The 12,577-nt window shown below is 42.6% G+C and overlaps 1 protein-coding gene across 2 annotated transcripts in view; it reads right to left on the bottom strand.

The window, feature by feature from the left end:
* The window catches only part of FNDC3B (fibronectin type III domain containing 3B), a 374,192-nt gene that overhangs the window by 54,690 nt on the left and 306,925 nt on the right, over positions 1-12,577 (bottom strand). For both annotated transcript variants that reach the window (XM_017529886.2, XM_017529887.2), the window contains exons 12-17: positions 11,380-11,504; positions 9,127-9,301; positions 7,284-7,370; positions 5,408-5,546; positions 3,472-3,543; positions 262-380 (exon numbers count right to left, since the gene is read on the bottom strand). In XM_017529886.2, the coding sequence (XP_017385375.1) occupies positions 262-380; positions 3,472-3,543; positions 5,408-5,546; positions 7,284-7,370; positions 9,127-9,301; positions 11,380-11,504 (717 nt within the window). The remainder of the gene's footprint in view (positions 1-261; positions 381-3,471; positions 3,544-5,407; positions 5,547-7,283; positions 7,371-9,126; positions 9,302-11,379; positions 11,505-12,577) is intronic.

Below are 12,577 nucleotides of genomic sequence, written 5' to 3'. Positions count from 1 at the left end.
CAGGTGATTGTGTCAAAGCCTTCCGAGAAATAAGTGACAAATGTACCTGAAAATAGCACAGTTCAGTAGGGAATCATTTAGACCTGTCTTTTATACCTCTAAAGAGCAATTCGGAAAGCTGTATTTTTCATTTCCTGAGGTGATACTATGAGGTTGCATTACCGAGATACACTGTTTAAACTGCAATTTTATTCCGACGTTACAGACAGCTCGTGTGAATGTGATCAAAGAGGTTTACTTTTACATGGAAACAAAACCGACCTGACTGTGTCCGCCAGTGCTGATACAGCATGCTCGGAGTTTGTACAAAGTGCCTGGTTTCAAGTGGGTGAAGGTATATTCGGTAGCCGACCCACTGTACGACACTTCCCACTGATTCGCTGTAAAACGAGATGTGCATGAGTTTACGCTGCTTGTGAAAATGTAGTGTATCAACCATTACGGGCAAGAAAAAGCTCTATGTTTCCAGGAAAATCAACATCTTCTTTTTCTTTTTAAATAGAAAGCTCTGTTTTTTTTTTTTTTGTTGTTGTTGTTGCTGTTGTTGTTGTTTTAACAAAGTTAAATACCAAAATAACATGGGGTCATATTTAATACTTAGTGTTGCTGGGTAGACTACTTATTATCACCACAATTACATTTGCTATAAGGCTTGGACGTGGGAAACCATATGAAACGTGCAGTTGGCACGGGAGGAGGGGTAGCAGACAAAGGACAGAGAGGAACAAGCTATGAAAGGCTCCTGGTGTGAGGAGGCCTCAGGGGAGCCAGGCACGAGGCTACTTCTTGGCCACGAGGCTTCTGGCAAGTCAGGGGTAGTAAGCAAGAGTGTCTCTCTGTTCCGATCTGCCTGAGCTCAAAGGAAGTGAAATCCCCTTGGAAAGACTGGGGCTTTGACTGTCTTCAAGGAGGCTCCCTTAAAAGACAAAAATGCGGTCGGGCGCAGTGGCTCACACCTGTAATCCCAGCACTTTGGGAGGCCGAGGCGGGCGGATCATGAGGTCAAGAGATCGAGACCATCCAGGCCAACATGGTGAAACCCCGTTTCTACTAAAAATACAAAAAAATTAGCTGGGCATGGTGGCGCATGCCTGTAATCCCAGCTACTCGGGAGGCTAAGGCAGGAGAATTGCTTGAACCTGGAGGCGGAGGCTGCAGTGAGCCAAGATCGCACCACTGAACTCCAGCTTGGCACCTGGTGACGGAGTGAGACTCTGTCTCACCAAAAAAAAAAAAAAAAAAAAAAAAGACAAAAATGCCCGGGGAACTCACAAAGACCAAACGCTCGGCATGACCCAAGCGATCCGACCACTTTTCGGAACTGAAGAGAGAAACAGGATCGCCAGGAGTATGGGCACCCCCCGAGGCTGATGCTGTCGGAACCAAGGGCACCCAGGGCTGGCGCTGGCTGCCTGCCTGACTCCCGAATCCGGGCCGCTGGGATGCTCTTCACTCCTCTGTCTTGTTCCCACTCATGCTGTGTTTCTGGCTGACCACTTTACAAAAAGCCTTTTACTACATGAAGCTGTTTTAGGGGAAATGCTTTTACACTATTTCCTGGTATTTTAACCAGAGTAACTTCCACAAATTCTCCCAACAGCTTATTAGTTTAGATTCACAACAAAGTCATATGCGCTAAGGCCATAGGAAAAAAGGGAACAGTAAAGGCAATTATCCTGATATTAGGGGCCAAAAAAGTCTGTAATTATAAGGCACATGGGCGCAAGGATGAAAAGACTCACTCACTCAGCCATGCAGTGGCAAAGTTGTTGCCTGTTAAGTCCAGAATGGGCCCTATTTTGATTTGTCATCGGCAGCCGAAGGGAGCCATGATAATTCAAACCATTGTTAAACAGTCACGATGGGCCCTTGGCGTATACATGACTTCTATCCTAGATGGGGTTTTCTCATGCAGAAAACCTAAACCAGGTTTTTAGCACAAAGTAGGATTTTATGTTTAGAACAGCTATGCTCATCTCAAAAGAATTCTCATGTTTTCAGGTTATAATAGGACCCAACAGACTTAAAAACAAAAAAATTCCGGGTGGTTCTCATTGTACAGAATAAAAGCAATCAGCACTGCTTGCTTGTAAAAGTTACAGCAATGTGCTCTTTTTTTGGCATAAACATGTGCCTCTTTTTAAATAACTTAACGGGCCGGGCGCCGTGGCTCACGCCTGTAATCCCAGCACTTTGAGAAGCCGAGGCGGGCGGATCATCTGAGGTTGGGAGTTCAACACCAGCCTGACCAGCATGGAGAAGCCCATTGCTACTAAATATACAAAATCAGCTAGGTGTGATGGCGCATGCCGGTAATCCCAGCTACTCAGGAGGCTGAGGCAGGAGAATCACTTGAACCTGGGAGGTGGAGGTTGCGGTGAGCCAAGATCGCACCATTGCACTCCAGCCTGGGTAACCAGCAAAACTCAGCCTCAAAATAAATTCTAAAAAATTCAAAAAATTAATAACTGAGGGATTACTACAGTGGTGAGATGACATGCCATGTAAAAAGTAAAAAGACTATACTTTTCTCTACTAAAGTTTAATAAATTTTATTAGAAAGAAAACCTTAGAATTTTAAAAAAGACACTAAGGAATTTTACTTCTAACATTTGTCCCACTTTAATCCACCCAGAATGAATAGTAATAAATAACCTGACACAAATGACCATGAAGTCAGAAAGACATTTTCTAAACCTGTTATAAAGGTGTGATTCTTGTCACTAGCCCACAATACCATATATTGTTTGTATTATGCATGGGAATTTGTAGATTACTGAACTCACCTCCACTTCCCTGTCTCACCTCACCCTTCCTTGCTGATTGCTTCTGATACTCCCTTGGCTTATGAGAATTTCCAGAAAAAGTGGCAAGTTAGGAGATGAAAACACTAAATTTATCTGACTAGTTAGGAACTCTAGTTCAATAAAAGACATAGAGACAGAGTGTGGTGATTCATGCCTATAATCCCAGCACTTTGGGGGGCCAAGCTGGGAGGACTGCTTGAGGCCAGGAGTTTGAGACCAGCCTAGACAACACAGTGAGACCCCATCACTACGAAAAATGTATCCTGTCTCATCTTCGGAGGCAGAAGAATCACTTGAGCCCCGGACTTTGAGACTGGAGTGGGCCGTGTCTGGGCCCCTGCCCTCCAGCCTGGGTGACAGAGTGAGACCATGTCTCAAAACACAAAAACAAACCAAAGAAGCAAAAACTAAAACTAAACAGAACACCAACAAATAAAAGACACAGGAAAACTTTTAAATAGCACTGATGTTAACTTCAAGCAGACTCTGATCTCTGGTGCTGTGTTTGAAATAGAAAAACTGCCAATATGTGATTAAAGTCTGTTTACTGTCACAATAGTTCTATCTTCAGAATGGTTTTTCACTGTAACTATAAAGATGTTTACTATATTAGAAAATAGAGCTGGCTACTGGATTTGAATAAAACAATTGCCAGAAACTTCACCTTCGGAATTTCCATCAGTAATCTCTAGCAAGTACTTGAGGATTTCTGAACCGCCATTGTCCTTAGGAGGATCTGAAAAATAACCAAATGCCTTATTAGTAATAAAAGGATACTGATTTTTATCAGTAAACATCATCAGGACTCATAAAATCACAAAGCACTATACTGTCTTAATTCTAGGTTTGACCAAAAGGCAAAATAATTTATTTCACCAACTCCTTTGTTGAAAAAAAGAAACAAACAAACCAGGAATCTTTTCATACTATCAAATTATTCAAAGTTCTTAGACCTGGAAATGTCAAAGAGCATTCACGCAGTGAAACATGAACAAAACTCAGTACAAACTGATCGAGCTGCTGAATTTACTTGAAGGTGCTCTTTAGTATATTTGAGGATTTTTAATATAAGATGACACATTCATATTTCTTATTTTTCTTATTTTATTCTTTTTATTTCACTTATTGTATCAGTGACCAGGTTCTTTTGAGTGATGGAAAGGAACAAAACGAGAAGTACAAAATTTATTGACAAAATAAATAAAATATCCAAATGGACTAAGTCCACTCTAGCACAGTTTCCTACCAAGCAAACTTTACATCCCAGGTGAATGTGGTGTGAAACCAGAGGTGTAGATCAATGAGAAGCTGTGCACCAGCAGACAGTCTGAGGAAGAAGGTTCTGGCTTATTACCAGAGCCCTGGGCACCCTGTGTATACAGTCTACAGTCTACCCATAACTCTGTGCCTGCAAAAATTTTATTTTCTGAGCAGAAAAACACATTCCTTGCAGTCTAATTTTGCAAAACGATAAAGAATGTCTACTATCAGTCGGCCACCTCTATATTCTTAGAAAACATAAGAGAACATTTCTCTAAAAAACCTTAAGCTTACTTATATGTAGATTTAGAACATTCACTTCACCTCTCCTTTCACCTGGTATTTCCATTTATATACACACACACACACACACACACACACACACACACACTTCAGTAGTAGATAATTACAATAATAATTATAAACTTAAATATTATCGCATATAGCTAATGAAAGTAAATAGTGTTGACAGAACTTTCTAGGATTCTTTGAGAAAAAAGCTCTACAGTCTGGCAAAAAGCACATCTAGATTTTTATCATTTCTGAGAATTATATCCATCTTCCAGGGAAACAGAAATTCTAATAATTCTATCTCACAATTATTAGATAACTTGAAACTGTTGTATGTCTCAGTGGTTGGTGTAATAATATTTTAAATTCCCCTTACGTTACTTGGCTGCAAAACAAAATCTTTATTTTAGACTTCATCTTTTTTTTTTTTGCCTATTAGTTAATATTATTATATGACATTAGTAAAAATGGTATGCATAACACACCCCTTATCAACTTTAATATTAAAATTTCCTGAAGTTCAAGACTCTGGCTATACAACAGACAGCAACGAAAACAAAAATATCCCTAATTCATTGCAACTTAAACATTGTCCGTGCCAAAATTTATCTAACAAATCTAAGTTCTGAAATTTATTTATAATATTAACTTTATAAATCCAAATGTTCTATTAAATATTGCTAATTTTTTAAGGTTGAACTGAAGAAATGAATGATGCATGCAGAGATTACTACATTCAAATCAGTGCCTTAAAAACATAGGAGAAAAAATATGTAATCCAGGAAAATCAGAAAGTCCATGAGATACTCTTAAAAATCATCCATTTTCATTTCCACTAAAATTTAATTTTCCATACCATTACATTTTAATGAAATTGTCCATTCCAATTTGTAGAGTTCCCAGGATGTTTTTCACACGTATATTCTGAAGGCAGAAAACTTCTGCAAATAATGTCATTTATAATTTTCTTGGCTAGTCACTACTAAAATTAATCATTAAAAAAAAAATCTGCCTAAAGGAAGAAAAACAGCAGCAGCAGCGAAACGTACCCCATTTGACGGTAAAGCCCTGAGATGTAACTGGGCCTTTGACGAGCGGTCTGGTGGGAGGTCCAGGCCTGTCAGGGCTCGTCGTACAAACAAGGACTTCGCTTGGACAGCTTTTTCCTTCCATGTTAGAAGCAGTCAGCTAGAACACAACCAAGGAGACATTAGCATGCTTTAGTTATCAGGGATTACTCAATTAACGGTCGCTTTCTAACATGGTGAGATGAAGGTATCCGTAAACTCAGACAGACACACATTTTTTTCTCTTTAAACTCAAGTACTGATTTAACAGTATTTATTCTAGAAATCATTTACTGTATAGTTGGTTATCAACAATTAAAAACAAAACCATAAGGTGGGTTTCAGCTAAAGACATTTTTACCCTTTCAAAAAGACATCATAAAACGAGTATGTCATCACCTAGTTTGTATGGTTTTGTCGAAGGAAATATGGTGGTGGGGGAAATCCATAAAAATAGCCCCACTTTGGCTGGGCACGGTGGCTCACGCCTGTAATCCCAGCACTTTGGGAGACAGAGGCAGGCGGATCACAAGGTCAACAGATGAAGACCATCCTGGCCACATGGTGAAACCCCATCTCTACTAAAAATACAAAACTTAGGTGGGCGTGGTTGCATGTGCCTGTAATCCCAGCTACTCGGGAGGCTGAGGCAGGAGAATAGCCTGCATCAGGGAGTTGGAGGTTGCAGTGAGCCGAGTTTGCACCACTGCACTCCAGCCTGGTTAAACAGCGAGGCTCAATCTAAAATAAATAAATAAATAAATAAAAAATAAAAAATTGCTCCACTTTTTAAAGAGTAGGGTAATGCCACCTTGTGGAGAAACGTTAGCAGTATAGCTATGTTCTCATAGTCAGCTTCAAGAATAAGGGTTTTAAAGGCCGGGCGCGGTGGCTCAAGCCTGTAATCCCAGCACTTTGGGAGGCCGAGGCTGGTGGATCACAAGGTCAAGAGATCAAGACCATCCTGGTCAACATGGTGAAACCCCGTCTCTACTAAAACTACAAAAAATTAGCTGGGCATGGTGGCGCGTGCCTGTAGTCCCAGCTACTCAGGAGGCTGAGGCAGGAGAATTGCCTGAACCCAGGAGGCGGAGGTTGCGGTGAGCCGAGATCGCGCCATTGCACTCCAGCCTGGGTAACAAGAGCGAAACTCCGTCTCAAAAAAAAAATGTTAAAAATTATCATTTCCTTCAAATAGTCACATACCGCACTTATAATTTGGCAACTATTTATTGGGTGATTGCTATGTGCCAAGTAACACCATTTGGTCCCCCAATTAGAGAACATGTGGAATCAGAAAACAATCATATCTTCCAAGATGCACACTTGTCATATTAGGAGATACGGAGCTACAGCATATTGTTCTGATCTCTTTGTGACCCTAGCCGTATTCACTTACTTGGCCACACACAGACCTACAGGAACATTAATGGTGGTTGTTAATGACCAAAGACCACCCAGGTGGGAAGGGGGTGGGTAATAAAGAGAAAATTAGAAACAAGTGAGGAAAAATAAATGGCAGAAGAGCAAAGGAAAACAAAGAGCAAAGAGAAGTCTGATTAGAAGGAGAAAGGTATGGAGCGCAGGTGAGCGACAGGTGCACTCCAGAACCCGGTGTACGTCTTCCCAGGTGAGGGCACGTGGCCATGCTGTACATGCAATTTACGACCGCACATTATGATGACTTTTGTGCTCAAAAGTTGGTTTTAAGACTAAAGCACCCTGTGCACTTTATAAATGTTACTTTCAAAATGTAAAGTGCATTTTTTAACCCGTAGAGTCAATGTGACATGGTAAACGGTGAAATATAAAACAGTTTCATTTTTCAGCGGTTCAGGTAGTGAAATGACTGACTCACCCTGAATTTATACTGTGTGCTTCTTTTGAGATTTTTCACAGTACAGGTTAAATCCTCTCCAGTGTATTTTGGGTGGAAAAGGTTATCCTGAAAAGGCAAAGCCAGGAAGAAACATCAGTCTCAAAAGTTCTGGGCATTAAACACCTTCCTTTGAATGTGGGATTTTTATCCTGTCTTTCCCTGTCGTCATCAGCAACAGGCCAGAGGTCTGTCAGCTACGGCAAAAGAGAAAAATCAGAAGCCCAGAGTATTGTGGACAGCACTTGCACTTCAAATAAAAATTCATCTCCAGCACACTGTAATTTCTCCTGGGTCCAGTCAAATTTATTGTGACAAAGGAGTCAAGCACTTTTTGAAAATACATTTAACATTTAACGTTGTCATGAAAAAAGCCCTTTGGACTGAGGTCTTGACTATCAAGCTGCCATGTGCTACACAATAAAGCGTGGCTGAGCTTCCTGACCGCATAGTGCCCTCTTCTGGCCAAGAGAGAAAGGACAGCTTAGATGGGGAAGGGCAGAATCCTTTAGCAGGGCAAGCATCCCACCCAAAGTTGAATTCAGGAAACTCATTCAATAGTTCTATCTCTATTATTCGATCATTCACTCATCAAAATACTACTCAGCCCCTTCTCTGCGTTGGGCTGACCTTCAGGCTCTAAGGATTCAGCACTGCCCAAGAACTTTTACAAAAGGCCTTGCCCACAAGCGGCTTTCATTCCAGCGAGAAAAGACAACACAGAAAAGCCCCGACATATGTCACACGGCGTTAAGTGCTATGACAGAAACTAAAACTAGGTAAGAGGATATGGTGGTGGAACTAGTGACGGCTTTCTACAGCTGCTGGAGGTAAATACGGTAGCCACATGTGGCTCTTTGAATGTAAATTTATGACAATTAAAAACTCAGTACTATAGGGCCAACAAGCCGTATGTCAGAGGCTTGAGAGTCACAGGTGTACAGGTGCCATCATACTGCACGGCACAAATTCTAAAACATTTCCATCACTGCAGAAAGTTCTATTGGACGGTGCTGTTCTACAGGGCGATCAGAAAAGGACCGTCCAAAGAGATGACATTTGAGAGGAGACCGGGAGGAAATGAGGGAAGGCAGGCAAAGACATCTGGAAGGGCATTCTGGCCAGAAGGCAGGAACTGCAAAGACCTTGAGGCCACAGGACACCTGGTGTGTTTCAAGAACAGACTAGAGGCTGACAAGACTGCAGTGGAAGGAAGGAGGACAGTAAGGGAGAACGCAATCACACAGGGCCCTGTGGCCACTGTGAGAGCTCTAGGGATTTCCCTCTGAAGGAGGAGGAAAGGATTTGGAGCAGGGCGCCGACGCGATCTGTTGGTATTTTACAGGATGATGTTCCCCACCCAGGCTGTGTGTGGAGAACAGACTGTAGCCTAGTAAGGGTGAAGATTTTAACCCTAGTAAGGGTAAAGAATATTAAGAGGCAATAATCCAATAATAATGTTGTATTATTGCAACAATCCAGGGGTGGGATGAAGGTGGCTCCTAAGAGGGTCGTAGCTGTGGAGATGATAAAAAATGGTTAATTTCTAAATAATTTCTAAGGAAGATTCGAAAGGATTTTTCTGTCTGATTATACATGGGGTCAAGGATGGCTCCAAGAGCTTTTGCTTCCCCAGCTGAAAGGAAAGAAATGTCTTTTACAGAGATGGGAGAGAGAGGCTGCTGTTGGTCGTGGTGGTGACAGTGACTGAAATTAAGAGTCTGGTATTGAACTTCTGCAGCGAGTCTAATTTCACGGTGCCCTGCAGCTATAACAATGCTGATTTCTACAAAACACAGAGAAGTATAAAATCTGCAAAACTCACATTTTCATCCTCCTGAATTTCCAAGGTGTAGGTGATCACCTCCTCGGGTGAACAGCCCTCTGGCTTACTCCACTGCAATGTGACCCATGTGATGCCAGCTCGGACCAGCCTTGGCGCAGAAGGCATCTGAGGGATGTTTCCTAATGTGTAGCATACCACCTCTTGGCTGTAACCACTGCAGAGAAAGAAAGTGAGGCACACAGTTAGAAGCATGTGAAGAGGCTTGGCGTTTTAATAGAGGAAGACTCAGCAAGCACACTGTCCAACTTAGTCTAGCAGGCGGAGTAGGCGAAGCCGGGCAAGGATCCTCTCTGTGGTATTCCCTGTAACCACCTTCAGCTTCCCTATCCCCTCACCGACGATCTTCTAGATGCACACATAAAGTCACTGGACAATACACAGTTGGCCCTCTGCATCCTTGGGTTCCACATCTTGAGTCCACGTGAATGAAGTGATGTGTAGGCATTATATTGGATTTTATGAGCAAGTTAGAGAAGATTTAAGGAGGGAAGGATGTGTGCAGGTTACTATAAAATAGTATGCCTTTTTTTTTTTTTTTTTTTTTTTGAGACAGAGTCTTGCTCTGTCGCCAGGTGCCAGGCTGGAGTGCAGTGGTGCAATCTCGGCTCACTGCAACCTCTGCCTCCCGGGTTCAAGCAATTCTGCCTCAGCCTCCTGAGTAGTTGGGATTACAGGCGCACGCCACCATGCCCAGCTAATTTTTGTATTTTTAGTAGAGATGGGGTTTCACCATGTTGGCCAGGCTGGTCTCGATCTCTTGACCTTGTGATCTGCCCGCCTCAGCCTCCCAAAGTGCTGGGATTACAGGCGTGAGCCACTGCACCCAGCTACTATGCCATTTTGTATCAGGAACTTGGGCATCCATAGATTTTGGTATCCATGTCAGGGAAGTGAGGGAAGTCCTGAAACCAATCCCCTGTGGAAACTGAAAGACAACTGTACTTAAGAATTCATTTCCCCCCCACCCAGCAGTTTGGAAGGCTGAGGTGGGCAGATCACGAGGTCAGGAGATGGAGACCATCCTGGCTAACACAGTGAAACCCGTCTCTACTAAAAATACAAAAAAGTAGCTGGGTGTGGTGGTGCGCACCAGTAGTCCCAGCTACTTGGGAGGCTGAGGCAGGAGAATCGCTTGAACCCTGGAGACAGAGGTTGTGGTGAGCTGAGATCACGGCACTGCACTCCAGCCTGGGTGACAGTGTGTGATTCTGTCTCAAAAAAGAAAAAGTAAAAAGAATTAATTCCTCCCCCCGCCTCTTCTGAAAAGCACTGGACAGAAGGCATAGCATAATGCAATGTTTATCAATTTATGGGTCAAGGGGTCTTCAAATCAATGTGAGCAACAAATATTTGTTGATGACATAAATGTTTTACCAATATATACAAGTGCTGTTTTTCGAAAGTTTGCGGATGCTTCCAATTCATTTAAAAAATCTTGAACCACAGAAGGCTTTATCAGTATGACTTTTTTAACCAGTGAACTCTAAAATTACAATGGCTACCATGGTGGCGGAGGCAGGTCTGTAAAACTTTGTGATGTTAAAAAGAGGCTCTTTAGGTTGGAAAGAAGGTTGGGGACCACTGATGTGCAAAACCTTTAAGAAGATTTCAACAAGCAGTGATGAAAGAAAAAGATTTTTCCCTTAATCAAGAGTCACCTGCAAGTGCAATTGAAACGTGGCCTTTTCAAAGCCTCTTTAATCAATTGATACCTTACAGTACACCCGGTCCTTGCCTTTCTCATACAGCCTAGAGGCCTGCAGAGGCCTCCAAGACAGTCCAGGTTTTCCCCAATTCTGTATCCGCCCTGGGCTTAGCAACAATGGCCGGCCCAGCAGCAATTTCTTTGTACCAGGAAACTCTCACATAATTGAAAAAGCACAACTGAATGAAGGGCTTGCCAAAGTGATAAAGAGACAAAGGCATGTGATCTAAAAAAATAAAGCCCCAAGAGGAATTCCTTTCAATTCCTTACTGCTACCTTTACCTTGATTCTTAGAGGCCTGGTGGGGTCTTTGCAAAACACCTTACAAGACTGCAGAGACCACAGTGACATTCACCAGCTTAGAGGGGGCCAGGCCTTCACCCCTCAGATTAGGACTACCTCCTAGAAAACCTCAAGTTGATTTCATGTGGAGGCGGTGGGCGTCCTCATGCCTTCCAGTGACATACAAGAAGGCTCAGAGTCGCCATCCAAAGGCTGAAGGGCAGGAGGGCAAGGAAGTGTCATACCTGGTGCCAATGTCGTTTCGAGCGGCCAGCCTGAACGTGTACCCCATTGCCGGACAAAGCTTTGTCAACTTGCAGTGTTTCTGGCTCCCAAAGAAGCACTGTCTGAAACCACTGTTTCTTTTTCCCTAAAAGTAAACAGTGAAACCATGTACAAACTTTTTAAAAAAACCAGATAACCCTAAACAAACAAAGGAGCACCAAGAACACCTTGAATAATTGTTTAACGAGTAATAGTTTGAATGAACAAAAACAACAGAAACTTATAGGGAAGTGTCCGTGTTGCAAATAAAGTACTCTGCAATGAAATCTCATCTCTGACATAAAGGCACTACGGAAAACTCTGTCATTGAGACAGGTAATTTACTATACCTGCGGTATATATAAAGTGGTTTTTTGGTTAACAAAATAAAATAGGGTCCTTTCAGGCACAAGACGATGCTCCAGTTAAATATGACAATTTCTAAGATCCTCTTCCTTAACTGGATTGGCCCAAGCTGCCCGGTGTGATCAAGCAGAAGTCTGACTGCATCCACACAGGGGTCCCCGGCTCTGAAAATACACAGCCTTTCCCAGTAAACTCCTGAGCACCTGAAGACCTGTTTACGCAGCTGAACGTGCCATACAAAGCCTTCTCTCCAGCTGTATCCCTCCTGCCAGGCAGTAGCCTCTAACACCATCAAGAGTACATTCTAGCGATGGTGAGCTGGTTCTTCGCTGATCACCGATACTAGTCACAAACCTTCGAATCATCCTGTCCACATCTGCTTTCCCCCTTACAGTGCTTTGGACAAACTGGGAACTCAATCGAGGCTTGCAGAGTTGAAGTGAACGTCTGATGAGCACTTGGAACATTGGTTGAATTAATCTAGGTATATTACAGTCACTCTAAGTTTCTTGTCAGGCTGGAAATATATTCTGAATGCCTTCCTAACCTTACATGATACTTCCGATTCCTTGAAGTACAAATAAAACACTCTAATGGGGTCTCGTAATTGGCCCACAAGTAAGAATAAAGCCTGATGGCCATACTCAGAGGCATATCAGCAGCTTGCTAGAACATTTCCTACCCATCATCCACATTATCTCCTATCTTATCCATGTTCATGCAAAAGAAAACCATATGCTAACACTGAGTGGATCTTAGCATTCTAACCGGAGGGGCTCGGGGCCTTAAGCAATCAGTCTGAAGTTCTCTATT

The sequence above is a fragment of the Cebus imitator genome, unplaced genomic scaffold (genome assembly GCF_001604975.1).
Source record: "Cebus imitator isolate Cc_AM_T3 unplaced genomic scaffold, Cebus_imitator-1.0 Scaffold61, whole genome shotgun sequence".
In the NCBI taxonomy this organism is placed as follows: domain Eukaryota; kingdom Metazoa; phylum Chordata; class Mammalia; order Primates; family Cebidae; genus Cebus; species Cebus imitator.
This window is presented reverse-complemented; position numbering and strand designations above follow the sequence as displayed.